Genomic DNA, 27,711 nt, shown 5'->3' with positions numbered 1-27,711 from the left:
TTTGGAGTGGGAGCTCTCCAAGCTGGGACCAACAGCCTTTGTGGAAGAGGAACCTGGAGGATTTCTCCCATCATAAACAAATGTAGATCTTGGGCATAAAGAATAAATGAATGAGCCATTAAGAATAACTTGTAGAAAAGATTACATAGTGATGAAGAAGAGGAAGCAGGACAGGGAAACTGCGGCAAATGAGCATTTCAGATGAGGATTGTTTAATAGACAAATGGAGACATAAGGAATGTGTCCTTGTAGCTCATAGTGACTTGTGATACATTTTACAGATTACAGATTAACAGAGTTGGAAGGGACCTTTGTCAGAATATTCCCATGGAAAACCCTAAATTTCAAGATGCAAATATTTCTTCTAAGACCATTGTCTTCTTCAGATAACAGAAGGGCAGGAAATAACTTGAGATTGGTTATGTTATTACTTATCAATATGTATGCATCAGTGGTGGTGGGATTTAATTTTTTTTACTACCGGTTCTGTGGGGAAGGATACTGTAAAATCTCCATTCCCTCCCGATCAGCTGGGACTCGAGAAGCAGAGAATAGATGCGGATGGGGCCTGTCAGAGATGGTATTTACTGGTTCTCGGAACTTCTCAAAATTTCCGCTACCGGTTCTCCAGAATTGGTCAGAACCTGCTGAATACCACCTCTGATATGCATGCATATAAATCCCCCTCCATTTTGAAATGTATAAATATGAGCACACCTACAAAGGTTCTTCCCACTATTTTCTGAGGAAATTTCTAGAGGGAATTTTGTCCAGTGCGCACTGTTAACTGTAAACATTGCAGCAATCCTTGATTACTTGCTTTGGGTGCTGCATTTTGATTCCTAGTCCTAGTGGACAACCATTTAAATATGAGCCAGCAGTGTGCAGCAGCTGCCAAAAAAACCAACACAGTTCTAGGCTGCATAAACAGAGGGACAGAATCAAGATCACGTGAAGTGTTAATAGCACTTTATAATGCCTTGGTAAGGCCACACTTGGAATACTGCATTCAGTTTTGGTCGCCACGATGTAGAAAATGTGGAGACTCTAGAAAGAGTGCAGAGAAGAGCAACAAAGATGATTAGGGGACTGCAGACTAAAACATATGAAGAACGGTTGCAGGAACTGGGTATGTCTAGTTTAATGAAAAGGACTAGGGGAGACACGATAGCAGTGTTCCAATATCTCAGGGGTTGCCACAAAGAAGAGGGAGTCAAACTATTTTCCAAGGCATCTGAGGTAGAACAAGAAGCAATGGGTGTAAACTAATCAAGGAGAGAAGCAACCTAGAACTAAGGAGAAATTTCCTGACAGAACAATTAATCAGTGGAACAGCTTGCCTCCAGAAGTTGTGAATGCCCCAACACTGGAAGTCTTTCAGAAGATGTTAGATAGCCATTTGTCTGAAACGGTATAGGGTTTACTGCCTAGGCAGGGGGTTGGACTAGAAGACCTCCAAGGTCCCTTCCAACTCTGCTATTGTATTGTATTGTTTCTTGTTTAGCATATGATGCCAACAGAGAGCACTTTGGATGGACTTATTAAGATTAAGGCAACAGGCTAGATGTCAGGAGGACGTGAGTTCTAATCTTACTTTAGCCAGGAAAGCCAGCAGGATGATCTTGAGCCAATCATTTTTTCTTAACCTCAGATCACCTCACAAGGTTGCTGTTGTGGGGGAAAGAGGAGAAAGGTGTGATGGATAGTTTTGCTGCCTTGAATTATTTGTAAAATAATATGGTAGGATACAAATAATAAATAAATAAATAAACCCTGCTATTCTACTTTACTACACAGAAGAGCATCCTGGCACCATTTAAAGACCTGCTCTAACTATAGCTTTGTTGGCTTCAAAATAGCATTTATGTGTTTGTTTATTTCTCTCAGGAACCAATCAAAACTAAATCAAGACCTAGGGAAATGATGACAAGCTGTGCGAGAGAACCTTCCAGAAGGATCCCTTGTTCTTTTCGGTGGGAACTTAGAAGAAGAATAAGGAGCCAGCAAAAAGCCACATAATCTCTGCTGTAAAATAATAAACTGTTAGGAGTAATTTGTTATCTCTTAATAAATACGCTAACCTCTTTTAATAAATACTGTCTAAATTCTTTGGATAACAATCCTGTTGTTCTCACAACAATGTAAGAAGTTGATGCAATAGGGAAAAGCAAAATAAAGCAAACAGGAATTTCTGACTGGAAACTTTGCTATATGGCTCACCTGTAAATGGACTGATTTAATGGGCAGGTTATTGCAATCCAATTTATTCTAAAACATTGTCAGTCTCTGCTTCGCCACTTGCTTTCCGCTGTCATTGAAACGGGGAGAGGGGACATGGTATTTGGGAAGGGAAGCTTTAAGTACAGGAGAGATTGTAGAAGGGAGTTTTGTTCTCACCATCTACTGCGCATGCTGGAGATAGTGATTGGAGGCGCCAAGGCCAACTGTCCTGCATACCAACATGATGATGCTTTTTGAAGAGGGAACTCACATGACACCTGAGGGTTTTGTGGATTGGACTATGGAATGGGGTTACTAGGGGGAGGGGGTTGGGTGACGTATTGATATCTATGATAAGGTGACCAGACGTCCCGCTTTCAGCGGGAAAGTCCTGATTTTTTAAAATTTGTCCCACGTCCCGCGGCATGTTCAAAAAGTCCCGATTTTCCAGTGCTCGGTCCGGGCCAAGCGGCTCAGCCGTCGGAAGTTGTTTTTTGGGGGCCCGCTTCTCTTGGGCGCTGCTCTCCCTGCAGCCATGCCAGTCTTCCAGTCTGTCCACGCCATCAGCAACCTGGTCCGGGTGAGCCAAGGGGAGGCAGGCGGGAATCCGGTTGGGAGAGGCCGGTGATGGGAGTGGCTTTTAAAAGGGTTGGGGGGTATTGGGGGAAGGCAATCGGGGGAAGGCTGCTTTGCAACTGCCAGCGAAGTTCCGTCTAAACTTCTTGGTTCACCCTCCCAGGCCCGGAGCAGACCGTTCTCGGGAAAGCCGGGTTCTTCCTCCCTCCCTCCCTTCTCTTCCCTTCCTCCCTTTCCCCTTCCTCCCTTTTGCCTCCCTCCCCTCTTCCCTCCCTTCTTTCCTTCCTTTCTTCCTTCCTTTTCCTCCATCTTCCTCTTCCTGCTTCCCTCCTTCTTTCCTTCCCTATCTACCTTCCCTTCCTTCCTTTCTTCCTTCTCCCTCCCTCCTTTCCTTCCCTATCTACCTTCCCTTCCTTCTTTCCTTCCTTTCTTCCTTCCTTCTTTTCCCTTTCTCCTCCCTCCTTCCCTCCTCCTTTTCTTCCCTAACTTATCCTCCTTCTTTCCTTCCTTCCTTTCTTCTCCTCCCTCCCCTTTCCAGCCTGTAAACTGTTCAGAGTGGGCTGTGTAAAAGCACCATGAAGCGTTACCCCTGCCGCCGCTGCCTCTTCCTCCACCGTGTCATGGGAGCCAGTAGGAAGGCAGCAGAGGGGGCGGGAGCAGGGAAAAAAAGGCCATGGCTCCTCAAAAGCATGGCGGAGGAGGAGGAGGCGGAGGCGGCAGGGGTAACGCTTCATGGTGCTTTTACAGCCCTCTTTTTTTTTTTTACAGCTCAGGTGCTCTGAGCCCCTTCCCCCCCCCCCGTCAATGGTGTCCCGCTTTACCTATCTTAAAATCTGGTCATTTTAATCTATGATCCCGTGCACTTTTGCCTCAGATCTTGCTTTGCTTAGCTGCTATCTTCTCATAACCAGTAAAAGTACTCTTAATTCTGCAAAATGGAGTTAAGTGGTTTTTTTCTTGGTTGCTGAGGGAGGCTGGCCTGACAAATATCCTGGTATGGGGAAACTAGTTTAGGCAAGATAGCTAAATTAGCATGTGAGCCTTTTAGTTAAAGATGTTTCCTCATGTGCTAAAAACAGTTTCGATCTCAGATTCTAGCAGTTACTGGAATTCATGTGTCCTGATTTGGAAAGGTAGATCCTTTTGTTGCCCAATTAGCAGGTTCATAGCATTAAGAGTTGCGTTTTTCAAATATTGCCCCATAGCAACTTCTTCCTGAAACCATCTCCATCACCTTCCCATATCCCAAACTCCCAATGTTTCTCTTGAAAGTTATTTTGGCAAGACCCATCTCCATTCTTTTTGCTTTCAGTCTGAATTCCATAGATCTCAAATGTAATAAAAGACACACGTTTTAGAATGGCCTAAGAAGCAGGCTGAGCTGAACATACTGCTACAAGAGGACAGAAAAGTCACACATAGCAATGTTCAAAAAGATAGAAACGATGATTTACAGGAGGAATGGATGAGCAGGATAGGCCTAAAAAAATAAAAACCTGTCTTTTAACAAAATGAAAGAATGGCATACAAAGTTGAGGAGAACAGATCAGAGGTGGGTTCTGCCAGTTCTCTCCAGATCGGGCAAACCAGTAGTGGTGGTGATGGGAGGCTCCACCCACCCACCCGGACGACCGGACGCTTCTGTGCATGCGCAGAAGCATCACATGAACGTGCAAGCACATGTACAGAAGCGAACCAGTAGTAAAATAAATTGAAACCCACCACTGGAACAGATGCTAGGATAAAGTAACTGCCAGAGGGAGATACCTGAATTGAGTGAGAGAAAGAAGAAATGGATGATGAAGTTCTAAATCAAATCATCACAATTTATTCACAAGTGATAGTGCCATCCCCATTCAAAAACAAATATTAAGACTATCTGTTAGATGGTTGATATATCTCCCAATCTTTTTACAGTAATGGCAGAAGACTTTACTATCTACATAGGGAAATCCCTAAACTAAATTGCATGTGATGTTTTAAATAAAAATGTACTACATTCCTCACATATTGGATATTGGACCACTGCTATCATGTCACCTCTAATCCTTTTCATTAAACTAGACATACCCAGTTCCTGCAACTGTTTTTTATATGTTTTTGCCTCCAATCCCCAATCATCTCTGCACTCTTTCTAGAGTCTCCACATCTTTTCTACATCGTGGCGACCAAAACTGAATGCAGTATTCCAAGTGTGGCCTTACCAAGGCATTATAAAGTGGTATTAACACTTCAGGTGATCTTGATTCTATCCCTCTGTTTATGCAGCCTAGAACTCTGTTGGCTTTTTTGGCAGCTGCTGCACACTGCTGGCTCATATTTAAATGGTTGTCCACTAGGATTCCAAGATCCTTCTCACAGTTACTACTATGAAGCAAGTTATCACATATACTGTAGCTGTGAATGTTCTTTTCTTTATATTTATTTGCCAGAGTTTATATTGGCCACTGAGACAAATTGACTTGATTGAATGTTGCCAGGTTGAAAATGTCAAGTGGAAAATTGGTGCCCTTGTATCCTTGATAAGCTAATCTTTACACTGCCATTGTCAAAGAATCTTTTGTTCTCTTCATTCCCCAACTCTTCTGGTTCTTTGAGGGTTTTTTTTTTTTAAACCTGAGCCACGAATTTCTTCCTCCCTGTTTCTCTCCCTCTGGTTGAAAGTTCACAATATCACAGAATTTTATTGATTGGTTTTCTCAATTTATATAGTCCCTCATATCACTTTATGTGACTATAGGTGGCTTATAATCAGATAATTAAAAGCACAAAATACACCATGGAAACCCAAAATAAAAACACATTGCAGGTGAGCATCATCTAATCTACCATCCATACAACCAGAAGATGACCACAGCCACAGGTTTGAGCATAATGTGATACTTTGTAACCAATATCACAAAAGGCAATGGGGCCCATCTGACCTCTGGGGGAAGGTATTGATTGGATGAGTGCCATCAGTGACGTGCGGTGAGGTTTATATCTGGTGAGGCTCAGCTGGGCATCCTTTTGTGAAACAGCTCAGCAGGGCAGCGGTCGGCCTCGGCGGGGGGGGGGGAATTTGCATCGCGGGAGCAACCAAGTGCCCGGGTCTGCAGCAAAGGCGCTTGGTGGCTCCCGTGATACAAAGTGCCCCGCTGCCCCCCCCGCTGTCCCTGCCTGCGTCCGCTGCTTCTCCAAGCGCCGCCACTGGAAGTCCCGGATCGCCTCTGGGGGAAGGCTGAGTGAGAAACGGAGCAAAGCTTCTCCACGGCCTCCCGGCACTATGCAGAGGCTCTCACAGGAGCACGTGTCAGCAGCCGGTGGCCCGGAACAGCCCCGGCTGTGAGACAAGGGAGTGCTTAAAGTAGCCGCTGCCGCTGCCGCCACCATCCCTTGTCTCACAACTGGGGCCGCTCCAGGCCACTGGCCGCTAACACGTGCTCCTATGAGAGCCTCTGCGCAGCGCCGGGAGGCCGCAGAGAAGCTTTGCATCGCGGAAGCCGCGATGTATGAGCCGAGGTGGCGCAGTGGGTAGAGTGCAGTACTGCAGGCCACTTCAGCTGACTGCTAGATCAGCAGTTCAGCGGTTCAAATCTCACCGGCTCAGGGTTGACTCAGCCTTCCATCCTTCCGAGGTGGGTAAAATGAGGACCCGGATTGTTGTTGGGGGCAATATGCTGACTCTGTAAACCGCTTAGAGAGGGCTGAAAGCCCTATGAAGCGGTATATAAAAATCTGCTATTGCTATTGCTATTGCTTCGCTCTGCTTCTCACCCAGCCTTACCCCAGAGGCAATCCAGGACTTCCAGCGGCGGAGCCTGGAGAAGCAGGCCGGGGCAGCGGGCGGCAGCATCGGGGATGGTGGGGCACTTTGCATCGCGGGAGCCGCTAAGCGCTCAGGTCTGCAGCAAAGAGCCAGCCTCCTCCTTCTCTCCCACTCCTCTCTCCTCTGAAGCACGCCCCGCCCAACGTAAGCGTGCTCAAGAAGACATGATTGGCTGCTTGCAGATCAGGAGGCGGGAGAATTAGTGCCTCTTTTCCATCTGAACTTCTTTGCCTTTTAACTCTTTATTAACTTTTAGAAGGTGAAAAATTCCTTATGGAAAAGAGGCCCCGAGTTCTCTCACCTCCTGCTTTGGTTAACACTAAGCAGACACCAAGCCACTGTGAGCTGGAATCTGGTAGCAACTATCTTGGCTTTAATTATTTTAAAAAATATATTTAAATTTCTTTCTTTTTCCTGAGGAGACTGGTGAGGCTCTGCCTCCCTTGCCTCTAGTGACTGCACGTCCCTGAGTGCCATTGTGGTCCCGGGCCAAGACTAGTTGAAGCCCAATTGAACACACCAAGGTGGAGTTTGAAACAACACAACTTTGGTAATGAAACATCGGCAAGAAAACCACCAAGCTCAGAGAGCACCAAACACCCCACAACACAACTCCATTCTGCGCAGAAGGAGAACATACACTTACTGCTCCATTGTGCTTTATAGGACTCTCTGGGTGGTTTACAATATTGGCATATGGCCCACCCCCAACAATCTGGGTCCTCATTTTACCAATCGCTAAAGAATGGAAGGCTGAGTAAAACTTGAACCTGTCAGATTCGAACTGGGCAAAATTACTGCATTCTAACCACTGCGCCACCACAGTTGTTAACATAGGAAGGTTTCCTTAAAAACCTTTGTAACCTCATTGTTTACAGCTAAGTCTTTTATGCCCTAAACCACAAAACCCACAACCGAGATGCCACCATTCCATTTTATGACTAAGACTCCTATAGCACTTGTTTTTTTTTAATTAATTAAATTTGTTTGCCATCCATCTCTCTGTGTACACACATCTAGCTGTAAGTGCGCATAGGTTAACCACAAATTTTCACAATACAACTGTCATTCTGGAAATTCTTATGTTCTACTTTAGTAATGCTTTAGCAATATTTGCAAGCCTGTGGTTTTACTTCCTCCTGCATGCCATGTCCTAAAGTAGACCTGGGAGTCACACCAAGCAAGCCAGAATATTAAGCAAAGCCAGATTATTTCACCAATGCAAATCTATTATGTCAACATGTATTCCACAAGGCTTATTGATTAATAATATATATCCATGGTTGCGAATTGTTCTTAGTTTAGCACCATGGCAGACAAAGCTCTTCTTGTAGGCTTTGCCAGCTGACACTCCCTAGTTAACAGTAGCCAAATCATGTGTTTCCTGCTAGATCAGACAGGCCAGAGAAACCACTGCGGGGAGGTGATCTCATAAGTAACCACTGGGGAGACCATTGGAGAGAGATGGTCTTATAAGTAACCAAGTCTTAAATAACCCGTCGACAACCTGTGCTTTGAATTGTACCCAGAAGCACACAAGAAGCCAATGCAGTTCGCAAATCACTGATGTGTCAGATGTTCTGGGTAATTGGCACCAGTAATTGCTTGCACCAATATCAGCCTGAGGTTAAAGCATGTTGCAGAAGTCCAATCTGGAAATCACAAGGGCATGTGAGCAGGTCCAGGAATGGGTACACTTGACACACAGCCCCAAGTTCCGCAAAGGTCCTTCTAGCAATGGCTATTGTCTGCTCTTATCTGTCCAACATGGCCTCCAGATTGTGTACTGGGTCTTTCTGAATCAAAGCCACCCATCTCAAACCGAAGATAGAAGGTATCTTGAACCAGCAGGTCCAGAAACCCACAGCTGCTCAGTCTGGCTTGGGTTGAGGTGCATCAAAACCAATTTAAGCTTTCCAAAATATATATTCAAATGGATTTGAATATTCATATACTCAAATTAGGTTGCGTTACACAGGAAGAGTTATATCCAGTTAACCATTTTGTGTTTCTGATTCTTGCAGATATAGCTGCTATGCTTTGTTTCCTCTGCTCACATTTGAGCTTTTTCTTTTTCCTCCCATTAGTTTGCAAATGTGCTTCCGATAATGACGCTCCAGTAGTGACCAGCAGTGGCCCTATTAAAGGCAAAACGGTCTTGACTAGATCTGGTTCCACGACTGCCTATCTGGGAATCCCCTATGCGGAACCTCCAGTGGGGAAACTCCATTTTCAAAAGCCCGTCCCACGTCAGCCATGGAGCGAAGTATTGGAGGCCACCCGTTTTGGCAACTCTTGTCCCCAGACTGATATTCCTGGCCTTCCTGATAAAGACATATGGGTCGCCAACACCCCTCTGTCAGAGGACTGTCTCTTTCTTAACATCTGGGCACCCCACCCTCGACCTTCAAGACCAGTGCCTGTCCTTGTATGGTTCCAAGGCATGGGCTTTATCACTGGCACAGCCTCGCTAGACATGTACAACGGAGCGATCTTGTCTGCCACAGAGAATGTCATAGTGGCTTCCATGAATGATCGCTTGGGGGGTCTAGGCTTTTTGTACTTGCCCCCCTATGCCCCGGGAAACATGGGCTTGTGGGACCAGCATTTGGCCCTCAAGTGGCTGAAGGAAAACATAGCTCTCTTTGGGGGAGATCCAGCTCAGTTGACTCTGGTTGGGCAAAGTGCAGGAGCAGTTTTGGTGGGTTGCCATCTACTTTCCCCACTGAGCCAACCCCTTTTTGCCTGTGCTGTGCTTCAGAGTGGCATTCCCAATGCCATTTGGCCCTGGAAGAGCCCCCAAGAGGCCCACAACGATGTGATCATGCTCAGCAAACAAATGGGGTGTGCAAGAGATAACGACAGGGCTGTGGTGAGCTGCATACAGGAGATAGACTTTGGACATGATATCTTTATTCATTTGACCCTGATCAACTCATTTTTTTTATTAAAATTTTTTAATTTTTAATTTAAAAGAAATACAACATCTTTCTTTACATGCTATAGAAAGTGTTTCAGTTGGTTACAAATAGACTTTTGTGCATCTCTTCCACAGTCAACAAACATAATTCATGTTAACTCGAGCATTTTAACTCAAATATTCATACATGTCACCATCATCATATATCCATTTTCATTTGACTGTAATAATAATAATAATAATAATAATAATAATACCAGGACTTAAAAATCGAAATTCAACGACTATGGCACAAACCAGCAGTGATAATTCCAGTGGTAATTGGCACACTGGGTGCTATACCAAAAGCACTGGAATTACATTTAAAGCAGTTAAAAATTGACAAAATCACCATCAGTCAAATGCAAAAAGCCGCACTGCTTGGATCTGCACGCATATTACGAAAATACGTTACGACGTCCTAGGCCCCCGGGTGGGGCCCGACTAGTAACCAATGCCAAATCCGGCGAAACAACTGGCCGCTGTGATACAATTGTATAATAATAATAATAATAATAACAACAACAACAACAACAACAGCAGCAACAACAACAACAACAACAACTCCACCGTTGCTGGTCCATAAATCCATAAAAAAAAAAAACAATTCACCACTAGATTCTTCTGTTCTTTGATTTCAATTAGCTTAAATTTTAATGCGGACCGTATCTCTTTGAGTAATAAAATCAGCTTACCAGTTGAAGCCACTTCCACTATTCTTAGGGGCAACCTGCAGTTTCGGTTAGCTTACAGCTAATCCAGAAGGAACTGGCAAAAGGGGTTAAATTCCAAGCCCCCGAGAGACTTGCGAACGTCTCTGAGGTCACTGGATCTCCCCTAACCTTTCACTGTCTCTCCGGGACAGCTAGGGTCTGAAACGACCCATCCAATTTCCTTTGGAATAGGGTAATTTCAGGAATAGCCTGAAACTCCGTCTTCTCACTGCTAAGCCCCGCCTTCTTCCGACCCTGATCAACTCATTGACCACAGATGGCGTTTTCCTCCCACGCAAAGTCCCAAATCTGCTGGACACTGTAATTCTTCAGGGAAAGCCAATCTTACTGGGATCACTGATGATGAAGGTTCCGGTTTTGTATTGCTTATGTATGAGCAGGAGGAGGAACATCTGGTTTGTGAGGACACTGTAGGAAAAATGGCTAGAATAGTATATTATAATATGGACATGATAAACTGCCTAGGAACAAATAGGCAGTAGTGGATAAAGTGTCTGTCTGATGCCATGACCAAGTCCCACGTGTTCATGGAGCTCCCAGTTCCACCTGTTTCACAAGATCTTTTGTTATGAGGATGAAATGAAGGGATATGCTCTTGCGCTCCTTATCCATATTTTTTTAACCTTTTTACTTCATGTGAGACAAAAATGCTTTTGCTATGAGTCAAAAAGCACTTGAAAGCAGCTGGCAATCATATAAAGGCTAACCAGACCTGTTAGTTGGTGTATTTCAATTAAAGCCACAATTTGGTCAGTGAACTAAGCTAGTCTGTTATATGAAGTATTGTTTGGTCCTCTGACTTGGTAAACTTAGTTTCTTACACTTTCCCCTTTATTTTTTTCCATTGGCAGAGAAATCTCCAGAGGACCCGGACTCATGAATTGGGAAGTTGAACCAGGAATATAGAATATGGCGTATAATACCAAGAATACAAGTTGAATCAAGATATGAGCTCTTTAGCTGTCAAGATATTGTTTAGCTGTTATAGGGGAAGAACTAAAAACACAAGGAGGCGTTGGGAATGATTGGCTGAGCCTCAGTTCAACAAAAATCACTGTGCATACTAAAATTAAAAGGAAACAATATCATTATTTTTCTGTGAAATCTCTTTAAAACTATATAGAAATCAAAAGATTTATTACTAGTCTGTTAATTATAATAGCAACATATTACATTACACACCAGTGGTGGGATTCAAAGTTTTTTACGACCAGTTCTGTGGATGTGGCTTGGTAGACATAGCAGGGGAAGGATACTGTAAAATCCCCATTCCCTCCCGATCAGCTGGGACTCGGGAGGCAGAGAATAGATTGGGCGGTGCCAGTCAGAGCTGGTATTTGCCGGTTCTCCGAACTACTCAAAATTTCCATTACCGGTTCTCCAGAACTGATCAGAACCTGCTGAATACCACCTCTGTTGCCCACTATAATACCTCTCTCAATGTCTATGGAGATTCTCAGTCATCCCGGTCATGGTGGTCCCAAAGGTGCTTTTTGAAAAGGCAACTGGACTTTCTGGTTTTTCTTTGAAGATGTTTCACTTCTCACCTTCCATTCCTCCCCATCCACTCAAAGCTGAAGAAGCTTCTTGGATAAGAAGCAAAACATCTTCAAAGAAAATCCAGAAAGTCCAGTTGCCTTTTGAAAAATCACTTTTGGGATTCTCTCTCATTAGTTAATAGGGTCTGTTCTGTTATCAACCGGCCTTTTATTCTGTGACTTATACAAATTATATTAACTATCACATCTTAACTACTCATGTATCTCTATATAAATTAAAGATCCTTGGTCACTTATTGGTAATCAAATCCTTGCCTTCTATGCAATGAAAGTCAAGTCCTTTCCTAGTTTTTCTCTCTGAAGGAATCTTAATTTGACTGAAATTACTGGAAAATTTGAATTATAGTCTGCTATGACATATACGGGTACTAATGTATCTGTCTTGGCACTTATCTGATTTTTCTACATTGCCAGAAAATAATTGTAAGGCTAAAAACTTACAATTCTGCATCTCTGAACATCAATTTTATTTACCAAGAAGAGGTCCCAAACAAATAGAGTAAGTAGTTGTAGTTGAATTTTTTGGGGGGAAGTACACCAGAAAAGAAAGAAGTCCAAAATAAACAAGGAAAGTCTGAATATATTGGTATGTAGCGGATATGATTTCATTGACGTTGGGAAGGAAGGGCAAGCCAGCTAAACACCCAAAGATATAACACATTGCACAAAAAGGATCTGTAAACAAAACAAACTATTATTTCCAGAGATGATGGCATCTTTGGACTACCAGATTGGAAGCTCTACTACCATGCAGCTGTATTAACACGTGTGAGGAAATGGATAACTCTTAGACGTAATGGATTACTGCTTCTAGAAAGCCATGATCCCCAATTAGGATGTTATGCTTGTTTCTGGTATAATAAAAACAAAACTCATGACATTTTCATAAATAAGCTGTTAAAAAAAGATTCCTACTGATAAACCCAACCAAGTCAGCACTCCGTAATGATCAGATCTTTCTCTAAGAACAATTTTACTGAGTACATGATTTCGGCACATATGAAACCAAAGTTAACTCTTATTTCCCATGGTTTTCGTATAATTAAAAAATAGCTATTCTTCCTTCCTCCGTGTCACAGGTCACATTGTCGTATTAGGCCAGGGTGTCAAACTTGATTTTGTTGAAAGCCGCATCAGGGTTTGTTTGACCTCGGGGGGGCCAGGGTGAGCGTGGTCAGAGTGGGTGTGGCCAGCTCAACGACACTCCTGTCAGTGGTGCCTGTGGTGACCCCAGCACTTTGCCAGTGAAAACAGGTTCCCAAGCTCTGTTTTCGGCTGCCACGGCCTCCTACAACTCTCTGCCAGTGAAAACGGAACTCGGGAGGGCCGCGTATGCCCCCACCAGCTCCTTTTCCACTGGTAAAGGGTTGCAGGAGGCCGTGGCAACTGAAAATGGAGCTTGGGAACCTGTTTTAACGGGCAGAAGCACTGCGGGCTGTTTTTTTTGCTGTTTCCAGGGCGGTTCCATGGCTCAGATCTAAATACCCCCAAGCCACATTCGGCCCCGGGCCTTGAGTTTGATACCCCTGAATTAGGCGTTCTGGCGTCTCTCTGGTAATTCCTTCACATCTTTGGCCAGCACCTGTTGGGATGAACTTGGCTCCCATGGGATGATCTGTTGTTATTGTATGGTCCCACATTCCAAGCTTCTTCCTCCCCCACCCCTACCTCCAATAGTGTGTGGCAAGCTGAGAAATGAAAAGCTGGCTGCAGCAGCATGGATTCATTTTGGTACACTGCAACCATTATAAATACCCACCAGTTGCCAAGCATGTGAATTTTGATGACATGATGATGGGGATATTGCAACAGTCAGGTGGTTGAAAAATTGTCATAAGTCACTGTTTTCCATATGTGTGTGTGTGTGTGTTTGTGTGTTTCGCAGCATAACTTTGGAACGCCTCAAGCAATTTCAATGAAACTTAATACACAGATGACTTACCCTCTGGAAAAAATTACTGTGGGGATGAGACACTCCTAACACCTCTCGGGCTATGTGTTCTGTTAAGATACAATCTGTTGTGCCTTAAAATGGCTTCTACTGTACTGCCTTAAAATGGATTCTACTGTACAGTGCAGTGGAGTTGCCGTGGTAACGGCTTCACAGTACTCCACAAGTGGTCTCCCTCTGGTAAGGGGGAAAATCCAACGTTAGAAATTATGCTTCTGGGAGTACAGGGAAAACATTTTTAACTAATTTAATTGTCGCTGATATCAGAGCTCAGGGAGAAGTTGCTCTTGCCATCACCTCTTCAGGAATTGCAGTGACGTTCATGGAAGGAGGGAGGACAGCCCATTCCACACTTACATTGCACTTGACAGCGCCAATCCTGTCTAATATAGGATTGGGATAAATAGCAATAGCAATAGCAATAGCAGTTAGACTTATATACCGCTTCATAAGGCTTTCAGCCCTCTCTAAGCGGTTTACAGAGTCAGCATATCACCCCCACAGACTGGATCCTCATTTCACCCACCTCAGAAGGTTGGAAGGCTGAGTCAACCTTGAGCCGGTGAGATTAGAACCGCTGAACTGCAGATAACAGTCAGCTGTAGTGGCCTTCAGTACTGCACCCTAACCACTGCGCCACCTCGGCTCTAAATACCCAGGCAACACCCAGGCATAAATACCCAGGCAACACTGGGTTATCAGCTAGTTGGTGTTATAACTTTGAATGGTCACCAAATGAACGATTGTAAGTCAAGGACTGTCTGTAGAAAATTCTTCTGAGAAATTTCAGCTTAGCCCTTCTCAAGGCAAGAACGTACAATCCTGGCCATTGCTTCAATTCCTTCCTTTCCTCCCTCCCCTTGAGAAAATTCTGAATGAAAGCGTGAGAGCCAAAAAGGGAAAGGAAACCAGAATTTTTTTCTAGAAAGCCAAGGTCATCCTTTGTCTTTGCACCTCTGCACTGGACTGGAACTGGATGGGTGAAACTGCCAGCATGGAGTGGAAGATTGGACCATGTGATGGACTTGTGGGTGTGGGGGGCAAGATCTTGAACTTTCAACTGGGTGGGGGAAACTGGGAAGCTTTCAGATTCAGATTTTCCCAGATGTGCCAACATAGTTCTCTTAATAAATTGGAACTTTGAGAAATACTTTGCCTTGGATATTGATTTTTTTGGGGATGCTATTTTGAACCCTGACAGTCTCCTGCTTGGGTGGGGAGTTGGACTATATGATGTACAAGGTCCCTTCCAATTATGTTAATCTGTATTTGAGTATCTATTTAAGATTTAGAAGTGGGGGGAGCGGGACAAATTGCTTTACAAAACAGTTTTGAAGAGATGTTTTGCCTGTTACATCCCAACTCTGCATAGAGCTGTACAATCTAAAGCCCATTCCAGGGTCCTCCTAGACTCATGGCACCTGCTCGATGAACAGATAGCAATTGTGGCTAGGAGGGCTTTTGCACAGCTTTGTCTTGTGTGCCAGTTGCACCTATTCCTGGATTGGTAGGTCTTGCTTACAATCACTCATGTTCTAGTCACCTCCCAGATTGGATTTCTGCAATGAGCTCTATATAGAGCTGCCCTTGGAGAGTATTCAGAAGATTCAATTGACACAGAATGCAGTCGCCTAGGCAGTTATGTACACTCCAAGAGCAGTGCATGTCACACCTCTGCTCTTTGAGATGCATTGCTTCCTGGTCTAATTCAAAGTGTTGGTTTAAATGCCTCATGGGATGGGACCAGGTGATCTGAGGCAGCTAACCCCAGTTGCAAAAGGATCTGAGACAGCTATCCCATTCAGAAAAGGCATTTTACAGATATCATGGGGTGGGAGGCTTATTAGGGGCCATTTCAGGTAAGAGGCAGGAGCAAACAGTACCAAAGGGCAGAAGGAGGAACAACAACAGGGAGCAAACTTCTCTCTGTTTTTCTCAGAGTTGTATCACACAAAACAAGGCAGAGCCTGCAGGGACAGAGCTGGGCAGGTAAGGCCGTCCTGAATGGCGTTTGTCTTCTTCTGGAAGTTGGATATTGAATTGTTTATGGGGGGGGCACATGATGCTGCAGAAAGGAGGGTGGGGTTTACCCCAAGAATGTTGCCCTAGGAAGAGGTGGAATGAGATGAATTTGCTGCTGTCTTATTTTCAGGTTTGTGTGCCAGTTGGGAGTTTTAGGGTATTTTGGAGAAAGCAAAGGAAAACCAGATCAAGCCAAACGAAGCCTCTTCACAAGTCAAGATACAATCGCCATACTTCCTCTTGCCTTCACAATGTTTGCCCTATATTTTTGTCAGCAAGTAAGGAAGAAAAGGTGGTTGGTGGGTACCATCCAGGACATCCCTCAGTTCGCTATTCAAGGCTTCTCTCCAGGTGTCCCAGTAATGAGGACAATGGACCGAAACCAATTTTACTATGATACTTTTAGAACAGGGATGTCCAATCTTGGCAACTTTAAGACTTGTGGACTTCCACTTCCAGAATTCTGGCTGTGGAATTCTGGGAGTTGAAGTCCACAAGTCTTAAAATTGCAGAGTTTGGACACTCTTGTTTAGCGTCACTTTTGTTGACATGACTTTCTAATTACCACTTTATAATGCCTTGGTAAGGCCACACTTGGAATACTGCATTCAGTTTTGGTCGCCATGATGTAGAAAAGATGTACAGACTCTAGAAAGAGTGCAGAGAAGAGCAACAAAGATGATTAGGGAACTGGAGGCTAAAACATTTGAAGAACGGTTGCAGGAACTGGGTATGTCCAGTTTAATGAAAAGAAGGACTAGGGGAGACATGATAGCAGTGTTCCAATATCTCAGGGGTTCCCACAAAGAAGAAGGAGTCAAACTATTCTCCAAGGCACCTGAGGGTAGAACAAGAAGCAATGGGTGGAAATAATCAAGGAGAGAAGCAACCTAGAACTGAGGAGAAATTTCCTGACAGTTAGAACAATTAATCAGTGGAACAGCTTGTCTCCAGAAGTTGTGAATGCCCCAACACTGGAAGTTTTTAAGAAGATGTTGGATAGCCATTTGTCTGAAGTGGTGTAGGGTTTCCTGCTTAGGCAGGGGGTTGGGCTAGACCTCCAAGGCCCCTTCCAACTCTGGTATTGTATTGTATTGTATTGTATTGTATTGTATTGTATTGTATTGTATTGTATATAATTCTTGAAGGCAGATGAAGGGATGACCTTAGATCTCGCCACAATCTTACTGTCTACTGTTTTTACTTTCACATTATATAATGCATTATTTTTACTCTCAATGCTAGTTTGATAGTATGGTTTCCTTGTTGCTTCATAGCTTACGGTATGTTTATAACCCTATCCTTTCCAAAAATAATTATGACACTTCAATTACAATTCTCCTCTGCAATTGTTGTTTGTGTAGCTCCGGCTTTAACACAGTGGCTGGTTTTGAGTTTAAGGAACTGACTCATAATGGGATTGCCTAGAACAGGGGTATCAACCTCACGTCGTCACATTGTCACCATGTGATGTATTGCGACTTTTCCCTCCTTCACTAAAACAGGGATGGGCATGGCCAGTGAATAACATATCTGGCCCGCGGCCCACGAGTTTGACAGCTCTGTTCTGGAAGGATCCATTACAACTCCTTTTAATTCCTTTGACATAAGCCTACTGCCAAGCCTCCAACTACAGGTAATCCTTGATTAACAACCATTTTGTGATGACCCAGGGCGTGGCACAAAGGCAACAGAGCCAGGGAACCAGTATGAGTCCCTTTATTTACACCAACTGTGCCACCAACGTCCCTTTCAACTCTCCGGTCTGGCGAAAAACTCTTCCACAAAATAGTAACCACCTTTGACTGAAAATACTTCAGTTCAAATGTTGTAAGCAGAAAACTTCCAACTATAAATCCAACAAGGCAAGATAAGATAATTAATCTGGCAGGGCAAGCAAAACAAGGAGTTCCAGGAGCAATGTTCCCTCTAATTTTTTTTCAGTGTGAGCGGAAAAGTATAGTGTTTGAGCAGCACATTTTCATGCCTGAGCACCTGAATTTTTTTCATAGATGTCACCCAAGACAACGAAATCAGTGTTATTTGAAACTCAATTCTACCATGTAAATATCCATTAAGTAAAGAAATCTCCCTATAGAGGTAGTCCTCAATCTACGACCATAATTGAGCGCAAAGTTTCTATTGCTAAGTGAGACATTTGTTAAGTGAGTTTTGCCACATTTTACAACCTTTCTTACTACAGTTAAGTGAATCACTGTGGTTAAATCAGTAACCTGGTTGTTAAGGTAATCTGACTTTCCTGCTGACTTTGCTTGGCAGAAGGTTGCAAAAGGTGAGCCCAAGGGTCCTGCAACCCTCATAAATATGAGGCAGCTGCCAAAGATCCAAATTTTGATCATGTGGCCATGGGGATGCCGAGGTGGCGCAGTGGTTAGGGTGCAGTACTGCAGGCCATTCAGCTGACTGTTATCTGCAGTTCGGCGGTTCAAATCTCACCGGCTCAGGGTTGACTCAGCCTTCCATCCTTCCGAGGTGGGTAAAATGAGGACCCGGATTGTTGTTGGGGGCAATATCTGACTCTGTAAACCGCTTAGAGAGGGCTGAAAGCCCTATGAAGCGGTATATAAGTCTAACTGCTATTGCTATTGCTATTGCTATTGCTATTGCAATGATCATAAGTGTGAAGAACAGCTGTAATTCACTTTTTTCAGTGCTGATGTAGCTTTAGTCATTAAGTGAACTGTTGTAAGTTGAGGACTATACTTTCCCCCTTACTATCCAATAGTCTGCAGTGATATTAGCAAATTATGAATAAATTACCAACTGATGTAGATTAGCAATTGGGACACTTAAAGAAACAAACAAAGAGGAGAGAGGAGGGAAGGGAGGAAGGAAGGAAGGAAGGAAGGAAGGAAGGAAGGAAGGAAGGAAGGAAGGAAGGAAGGAAGGAAGGAAGGAAGGGAGAGGGAGAGAGAGACAGAGACAGAGAGCGACAAAAAAGGAAAGAGGAGAAAGAGAAAAAGAAAGGGGAGAGGAGGGCGGGAGGATAAGAAAAAGAGGCAGAAAAAAGAAAGAGAGAGAAAGAGAAAAGGAAGAAAGAAGGAAGGAAGGAAAGAAAAAGGAAAGAAAAAAGGAAGAAAGAAAAGAGGAGAGAAGAGAAGGAATAGAGGCCAAAAAAGCAAACAAGGAAAAGTAGGGAAAAAACTTTCACTGGAAAACACTCTTTTTCCATCAGTGCAAAACTTTCCTAAACAAGGTTAATTTTCCGGATTTTGACTTTCCGGTCCAGGTGGACCAAGAAGCCTTTATTTTCTTTTTCTTTTCGAGAAATAAAATCAAATAAAATCTGCGGAGCACCAGCTTGACTCCCCCTTCCTGCGAAAAAAACCTCAAGCCCCAATGCTCTGAACGCAGAGGCTGGATTCAGACAACATGTGCACACCCGGCGTAGGTTTCCACTTGCTTGCGTGGCGAGCGCCTCCCACACACCTGCATCTTGGAAGTGGAGCCAACTGCGGGGAGCCCAGCCAGCCATGGGAGCTTAACTGACAAACCGCAACGGAAGCCTGCTCTGCACATCCCGTGGAGAGTTGGCTGCTGCCATTGCTGCTGCCGCCACTTCCCTCCTCAGTAACTTTGATCCAGGAGGGAACGGCCTCCCTGTCAATCAGCCACACACCGGCGGAAGGAGCCCAATCTTAACCCTAGGTGCCCACATTTCTGTTGGCCAAAGGCCCGCCCTCCTCTGGGTGTGTCCTGCAGACTAAAGTCCATCATGCTAAAGATCACTGCGGGGCAGTTGGAAACTGCTACGCTGTGTTTTGTTGCCCCCTGTGCGGCTGCGCACCCGCGCACCTTAGAGGGAACAGTGTCCAGAAGTGAAGCAGCACAGCACTAAGTCAAACCAGTTGGAAGGAAGCCAGGAACTCAGATAAGCAGTTAGCACCAGATGATCTCAGCATTTGTTCCCCAAATCATCCCTCCCATTTTCCTCTCCTTTAAACTCCATCCCCAGGTGTGCCTTGTGAAGGGAATCAGGGCCCTTTCCTCCCTTGCAAGCCATGCAATCCATGTTGCTATTGTCTCTGTTCTTCCCTACGTGCCCTAGGATGAGGAGAGGGTGGACCTTGCTTCATCTGAGCTCTCTCTCCCTTGTTCTACCTCTCCCCTACTCTGCCCAGCCTGACTTTGCCCTTCCCCAGTTTCCTCTACAGCCTACGGAGCCACTCTTCTGCTCTCTGTCAGCTGTTCATATTCCCCCTCTGATTCAGACTCCAACAGGGGCATGATACATATGTTTAGTGACAATTCTAAGTCACAATGGCACTAAAAATGACTTACAACTGTTTTTCACATTTGCAACTATTTCTGCATCCCCATGGTTAAGTGATCAAAATTTGGACACTTGGCAACTGACATGAATTTATGATGGTTGCAGTGTCCCAGGTCCTGTGATCACCTTTTGTGACCTTCTGACCAGAAAAGTCAATGGGGAAGCCAGATTCACTTAACAACCATGTTATAAGCGTAACAACTACAGTGATTCACTTAACAACTGAAAGTATGGCAGGAAAGTTTGTAAAATGGGGTAAAATCACTTAACAACTGTCTCTCTTAGCAACAGAAATTTTGGGCTTAATCGTCTTAAGTCAAGGACTACCTATAGATTGCAGGGAAGGGACAGTTTTCCTTCTCTCTCCTAGGGTATCAAATAAGAAATATATTAAATATCTATGAAATGTTTACTGCTTGCCTTAGTAAAACATAAACTGAACAGCTGTACAAACAGCATCACATAGATACAAGAATACATTTAAACTCATTTTTATCTGTCCAACATGGCCTCCAGATTGTGTACTGGGTCTTTCTGAGTCAAAGCCACCCATCTCAAACCGAAGATAGAAGGCATCTTGAACCAGCAGGTCCAGAAACCCACAGCTGCTCAGTCTGGCTTGGGTTGAGGTGCATCAAAACCAATTTAAGCTTTCCAAAATATATATTTAAATGGATTTGAATATTCATATACTCAAATTAGGTTGCATTACACAGGAAGAGTTATATCCAGTTAACCATTTTGTGTTTCTGATTCTTGCAGATATAGCTACTATGCTTTGTTTCCTCTGGTCACATTTGAGCTTTTTCTTCTTCCTCTCATTGGTTTGCAAATGTGCTTCTGATAATGACGCTCCAGTAGTGACCAGCAGTGGCCCTATTAAAGGCAAAACGGTCTTGACTAGATCTGGTTCCGCGACTGCCTATCTGGGAATCCCCTATGCGGAACCTCCAGTGGGGAAACTCCGTTTTCAAAAGCCCGTCCCACGTCAGCCATGGAGCGAAGTATTGGAGGCCACCCGTTTTGGCAACTTTTGTCCCCAGGCTGATATTCCTGGCCTTCCTGATAAAGACATATGGGTCGCCAACACACCTCCGTCAGAGGACTGTCTCTTTCTTAACATCTGGGCACCCCACCCTCGACCTTCAAGACCAGTGCCTGTCCTTGTATGGTTCCATGGCATGGGCTTTATCACTGGCACAGCCTCACTAGACATGTACAATGGAGCGATCTTGTCTGCTACAGAGAATGTCATAGTGGCTTCCATGAATTATCGCTTGGGGAGTCTTGGCTTTTTGTACTTTCCCCCCTACGTCCTGGGAAACATGGGCTTGTGGGACCAGCATTTGGCCCTCAAGTGGCTGAAGGAAAACATAGCTCTCTTTGGAGGAGATCCAGCTCATTTGACTCTGCTTGCGCAAGGTGCAGGAGCAACTTTGGTGGGTTGCCATCTCCTTTCCCCACTGAGCCAACCCCTTTTTGCCCGTGCAGTGCTTCAGAGTGGCGTTCCCAATGCCATTTGGCCCTGGAAGAGCCCCCGAGAGGCCCACAGCGAAGCGATCATGCTCAGCAAACAAGTGGGGTGTGCAAGAGATAACGACAGGGCTGTGGTGAGCTGCCTACAGGAGATGGACTTGGGATACGAGAACTTTACACATTTGACCTTGTTCAGATCATTGACCACAGATGGCGTTTTCCTCCCAGGCAAAGTCCCAAATCTGCTGGACACTGCAATTCTTCAGGGAAAGCCAATTCTTACTGGGGTCAATGATGATGAAGATTCCGGTTTTCTATTGCTTATGTATCCGCGCATAAAAACAAACAGAGGAATATTAACATGGGAGCAGCTTCTCCAAGGTGTGGCGGTAACTATGCGAAGAGGGGCCACAAAAGAAGTTGCGAACACCGTCGCCCAGAAATTCAGTGACGCTAATCAAGGGCAATACCGTTTGGCATTTTCTCAGTATATGCGAGATTATTTCATGGTGTGTCCCTTGGTTGAATTTGCTGCGAAGCTCAGAAAAGCTGGGAAGACGGCATATGTTTACTCCTTCAGTCACCACCCTTCTGGCTCTGGATGGCCTGAGTGGGTAGGGACACCCCACGGAGCAGAGATACCTTATGTCTTTGGAACCATGGCGTCAGTAACAAACCGATCCATCACAGATGCTGAGGAAGCATTGAGCCGTCAGATGATGAGATACTGGGCAGAGTTTGCCAGAGGCGGGTAAGGAACTGACCCCTCCAGTGTCAATTGTATGGTAACAACATTGCTGTGGTTCTAGTACCAGCAGTAACAAGCCAGAAGAACATGGGACTTCAGCAATGGGACACAATGCTCGCTGCTTGGTCAGGAAGTCCACCTGATGACCATCTCGGTTGGGAATTGTCCTCAGATCTTGTCCTGTTTCTTTCCTTATGGCCTGTCATGGCGAAAGGTAGCGATCCCTTATATTAACGTTTGGAGGAATGATAGGGAAAACTCTGAGTAAAGTTTGTGGAGAACAAGGGAACTATGGTGCTCACACCTGATGATTCTTGGGACTAAAAGTACCCACTTTGTGAGCACCATATGGTAGAAAGAAAGAAAGAAAGAAAGAAATGAAAGGAAGGAAGGAAGGAAGGAAGGAAGGGAAAAGAGGGAGGGAGGGAGGCCTTATGATTTGGAAATAATTATTTGATCTCAGTGGACTCCTATGCCTGTAATTCTTGTAAATAGACAAGAGATTGTTTGTAATCCTACCATAATTTCTCAATTGCCTTTGTAGGACTCCAACAGGGTCAAAGCCCGATGAGGTACAATGGCCACTCTATGACGCCACAGAACAGAATTTCTTTCACATCAGCACAGCAGCTCCCCAGCTCAAACGGCTGTCACCTGCCCCACTCTGTGACTTCCTGGCTACGCTTCCTGCGAACGACACACAACCGTGTGAGTTGAGGTCTTTGGGGAAATAAATTCTCTCGCTGTAGAGCAGCATGGCAATGAGCAGGAGGAGGAACATCTGGTTTGTGAGGACACTGTAGGAAAAATGGCTAGAATAGTATATTATAATATGGACATGATAAACTGCCTAGGAACAAGTAGGCGGTAGTGGATAAAGTGTCTGTCTGATTCCATGACCAAGTCCCACGTGTTCATGGAGCTCCCAGTTCCACCTGTTTCACAAGATCTTTGTTATGAGGATGAAATGAAGGGATATGCTCTTGAGCTCCTTATCCATATTTTTTTTAACCTTTTTACTTCATGTGAGACAAAAATGCTTTTGCTATGAGTCAAAAAGCACTTGAAAGCAGCTGGCAATCATATAAAGGCTAACCAGACCTGTTAGTTGGTGTATTTCAATTAAAGCCACAATTTGGCCAGTGAACTAAGCTAGTCTGTTATATGAAGTATTGCTTGGTCCTCTAACTTGGTAAACTTAGTTTCTTACACTTTCCCCTTTATTTTTTTTCCATTGGCAGAGAAATCTCCAGAAGTCCCGGACTCATGAATTGGGAAGTTGAACCAGGAATATAGAACATGGCATGTAATACCAAGAATACAAGTTGAATCAAGATATGAGCTCTTTAGCTGTCAAGATATTGTTTAGCTGTTATATGGGAAGAACTAAAAACACAAGGAGGGGTTGGGAATGATTGGCTGAGCCTCAGTTCAACAAAAATCACTGAGTGCTTTGCAATGGTGGCATGTGTGGCTCAGCCTATGCCAACTCCACTTCTGACCCTGTCCCTTTAGATGGTATAATAGGAAGGCAATAGAGTAGGTATATTGAGCCATGGGTGCAAGTACATTCATCTGATTTTAGAAGTATAGTCATTAGACTTTGGGCATCTTAAGGAATAACCCATATATTCTTTCTTTGTATGAAGGGGAATCCTAGTTAATTCCCATTTTCTGGAAGGAGGCTGTGCTATATATTGATACAGTCTCATTAGAAAGAGGCCAGTTTAAAATGGGAGGTGGTATGGAAAGTGTGAATACATCTATAAGTATGGCTGAGTGTTGTGCATTTGGGTCAGCTTCACATCTAATATAAAACACTTACTGTAACAGCTTTAAAAACTGTGGGCCATTAGCATGAATGCCATTGCATCCATGTACCACTAGAAGTCAGTTGGGCAATGCCACTTTTTCCCATCATCTCCATTATATCTTAATGCTGTCCATATCATCATTATCATCTCCATCTTCCTTATCATTTACTGTCCTCATCACCAGCACCACCATCATCAAAGCCACCAATGATAACATCATATTCATGAGCTGTCATCAAACTTATTAATAATGATCTTTTTTTTCCAATCAAATTTCTTTTGTTTTTTCCTTTCTTGGAACGGATTTTCCTTTTAGCCTCTTTCTACAAATGATAAATAAAGTGCATACTAAAATTAAAAGGAAACGATATCATTATTTTTCTGTGAAATCTCTTAAAAACTATATAGGAATCAAAAGATTTATTACTAGTCTGTTAATTATAATAACAACACATTACATTACACACCAGTGGTGGGATTCAAAGTTTTTTATGACCAGTTCTGTGGATGTGGCTTGGTAGACATAGCAGGGGAAGGATACTGTAAAATCCCCATTCCCTCCCGATCAGCTGGGACTCGGGAGGCAGAGAATAGATTGGGCGGGGCCAGTCAGAGCTGGTATTTGCCAGTTCTCCGAACTACTCAAAATTTCCATTACCGGTTCTCCAGAACTGATCAGAACCTGCTGAATACCACCTCTGTTGCCCACTATAATACCTCTCTCAATGTCTATGGAGATTCTCAGTCACCCCGGTCATGGTGGTCCCAAAGGTGCTTTTTGAAAAGTCAACTGGACTTTCTGGTTTTTCTTTGAAGATGTTTCACTTCTTACCTTCCATTCACCTTCCATTCCCCCCAATCCACTCAAAGCTGAAGAAGCTTCTTGGATGAGAAGCAAAACATCTTCAAAGAAAATCCAGAAAGTCCAGTTGCCTTTTGAAAAATCCCTTTTGGGATTCTCTCTCATTAGTTAATAGGGTCTGTTCTGTTATCAACCAGCACACTTTGGCCTATTATCTTACCACAGATTCTGTAACATATACAAATTATATTAACTACCACATCTTAACTACTCATGTATCTCTATATAAATTAAAGATCCTTGGTCACTTTGGTAATCAAATCCTTGTCTTCTATATAATGAAAGTCAAGTCCTTTCTTAGTTTTTCCTCTCTGAAGGAATCTTAATTTGACTGAAATCTCCCCGTGGAGATTCGTACCCTCACCACTCTCCAGACCTTCCGCACAGCCACTAGAACCTGGCTATCCCGCCAGGCCTGGGGCTAAGATTGTACCCTCCCGAATGGTATGAATGTTGTGTTTTCTTTTAATTATGTGTTGTCGTATATGTAAAAGTCTGTTTCCCCTTTTCCCTTTCGGATGTGAGCCTCCCTGAGTCCCCCCAGGGAAAAGGGCGGCATACAAATAAACTCCTGAATCCTGAATCCTGAAATTACTGGAAAATTTGAATTTTTTTTAATTATTTATTTATATGCCGGCCTTTTCCCTGGGGGGACTCAGGGCGGCTTACAATTTGAAAGGAGGGGAAAACAAACAGATTAACACATAAGATAGTACATCATTAAAAGCACAACATTCATACAATTCGGGTGGGTTACGGTCTTTAACCCCAGGCCTGACGGGATAGCCAGGTTTTGAGGGCTGTGCAGAAGGTCTGGAGGGTGGTGAGGGTACGAATCTCCATGGGGAGATTGTTCCATAGGGTCGGAGCTGCCACCGAGAAGGCTCTCCTCCTCGTGGTTGCCAGTCGACATTGACCGGCAGATGGAACTCGGAGGAGGCCTAATCTATGGGATCTAATTGGTCGAGTGGAGGTAATTGGCAGTAGGCGGTCTCTCAAGTACCCAGATCCACTACCATGAAGGGCTTTGTAGGTGACAGGTAGCACCTTGAAGCGTACCCGGAGATCGACAGGTAGCCAGTGCAGCTCGCAGAGGATAGGTGTTATGTGGGTGAAACGAGGTGCACCCACAATCGCTTGCGCGGCCGCATTCTGGACTAGCTGAAGTCGCCGAATACTCTTCAAGGGCAGCCCCATGTAGAGCACATTGCAGTACAGAATTATAGTCTGCCATGACATATATGAGTATAATCAGGGATGGGTTCCTGCCAGTTCTAACCTCTTCTATAGAAGAGGTTCCACAAATCTACAGTGCGTTTAGAACCGGTTCCAGTTCCCTCCCCCCGCCTGTCCACACATCATCAAGATGAAGAGTGAGAGGAGGAATTCTGGGAGTTGAAGTCCACAAGTCTTAAAGCTGTCAAGTTTGAACACCCCTGGGGGTTTTTATCTAAAGGGTTAGGGGTGCAAGGGTCTTATAACTTGACAGGTTTAAGACTTGCGTGCTTCAAATGCCAGAGTTTCCGAGCCAACATTTTGGTTGCTAAGCAAGAGCATTGTTAAGTGAATTTCACCACATTTTACAAGTTGGCCATGCCCACCCAATCACATGGCTGGCAAGCCACTCCCACCCAATCACATGGCTGGCAAGCCACTCCCACAAAGCAGGCCACACCTACATAAGAGTTTCTATAAATTTTTGAAACCCACCACTGGTACTAATGTACCTAAGGTGACCAGACGTCCCACTTTTGGCGGGATAGTCATGCTTTTTCACAATTTTTCCTGCGTCCCAGGTTTTTTTTAAAAAGTCCCGATTTTTTTTAAAAGTTACGAAAAAGCCTCCAGCCGCCAAGGCTCTCCTAGCAACTAGGAACGTATATTCTTCTTCAAGATGAGCACATTCCCACCCGCGCGTCCCTGGGAGCTGTTGTCAATGGCTGAGGGAGGAGAAGACTTACTCCATGTGGAGACCGCGGACTTCCCTCACGGATTTTTTCTTTTTCTGTTGCTTTGAGCAGCCCCTCCCTCCCCCCGCTCTCTTCCTCTCTCTCTCGGAGCTAGCTAGCAGCTGCCTCCGAGGCTGTCCAAGCTAGCCTCACCCCCGCCCCCGCCCCGGACTGCTACTTTGCCTCAGCTGCTCGGGGCTTCTAAACTGGCATTACATGTTGTTTGAGGAGGGGCTTACTGTGCCATAGAAACACAGCATATGTCTCATGTGTCTGATAACCTGGTCTCTACAGAAGAGGTAATTTTAAAAACTTCAGAGCGAATCCAGAAAGAGGGGAGAAAGAGGCTGAAGGAGTGTGTGAGGAGGGGGTATGAAGCGGTATATAAGTCCACTGCTATTGCTATTGCTATTGCTATTAAACCCATTGAATCCAGAGGAGGGGAGAGAGAGAGAGAAAGAAAGACGGAGTGTGTGCACAGGAGGGGGGATTTTCTAAAAGTCCCATTGAATCCAGAGGAGGACTGTGTGTGTGTGTGTGTGTGTGTTTGTGTGTGTGTGTGTGTGTGAGAGAGAAAGAGAGAGAGACTATCAGTAAGTGTTGTAGCTTATGGTTCTTGATGAATGTATTCTATTTTATTTTTTTTATGTACACTGAAGACAAATTCCTTGTGTGTCCAATAACACTTGGCTAATAAACTACTCTACTCTACTCTACTCTACTCTACTCTACTCTACTC

General features: G+C 44.3%; 3 protein-coding genes across 4 annotated transcripts in view; all 3 read left to right on the top strand.

Moving 5' to 3' along the window:
* Nucleotides 1-2,202, top strand: part of LOC116502897 (cholinesterase-like) — a 36,921-nt gene extending 34,719 nt beyond the window's left edge. For both annotated transcript variants that reach the window (XM_032208892.1, XM_032208901.1), the window contains one exon: nt 1,888-2,202. The gene's annotated coding sequence lies outside the window, so the exon portion shown is untranslated. The remainder of the gene's footprint in view (nt 1-1,887) is intronic.
* Nucleotides 2,203-8,624: 6,422 nt separating this feature from the next.
* Nucleotides 8,625-11,190, top strand: LOC116524046 (cholinesterase-like). Its single transcript, XM_032239143.1, has 3 exons — nt 8,625-9,540; nt 10,610-10,707; nt 11,149-11,190. Exons 1-3 carry the CDS (start codon nt 8,640-8,642, stop codon nt 11,188-11,190), a joined length of 1,041 nt encoding a protein of 346 aa, XP_032095034.1. The 5' UTR covers nt 8,625-8,639.
* Nucleotides 11,191-15,688: 4,498 nt separating this feature from the next.
* Nucleotides 15,689-24,465, top strand: LOC116502900 (cholinesterase-like). Its single transcript, XM_032208903.1, has 4 exons — nt 15,689-15,796; nt 20,886-22,350; nt 22,892-23,055; nt 23,589-24,465. Coding segments are annotated over exons 2-4 (1,620 nt in total). The 5' UTR covers nt 15,689-15,796; nt 20,886-20,896; the 3' UTR covers nt 23,591-24,465.
* The last annotated feature ends 3,246 nt before the right edge of the window (nt 24,466-27,711 follow it).

The sequence above is a fragment of the Thamnophis elegans genome, chromosome 2 (assembly GCF_009769535.1).
Source record: "Thamnophis elegans isolate rThaEle1 chromosome 2, rThaEle1.pri, whole genome shotgun sequence".
Lineage (NCBI taxonomy): Eukaryota > Metazoa > Chordata > Lepidosauria > Squamata > Colubridae > Thamnophis > Thamnophis elegans.
Note: the sequence above shows the minus strand (reverse complement) of the source record. Positions and strands in the feature narration are given on the sequence as shown.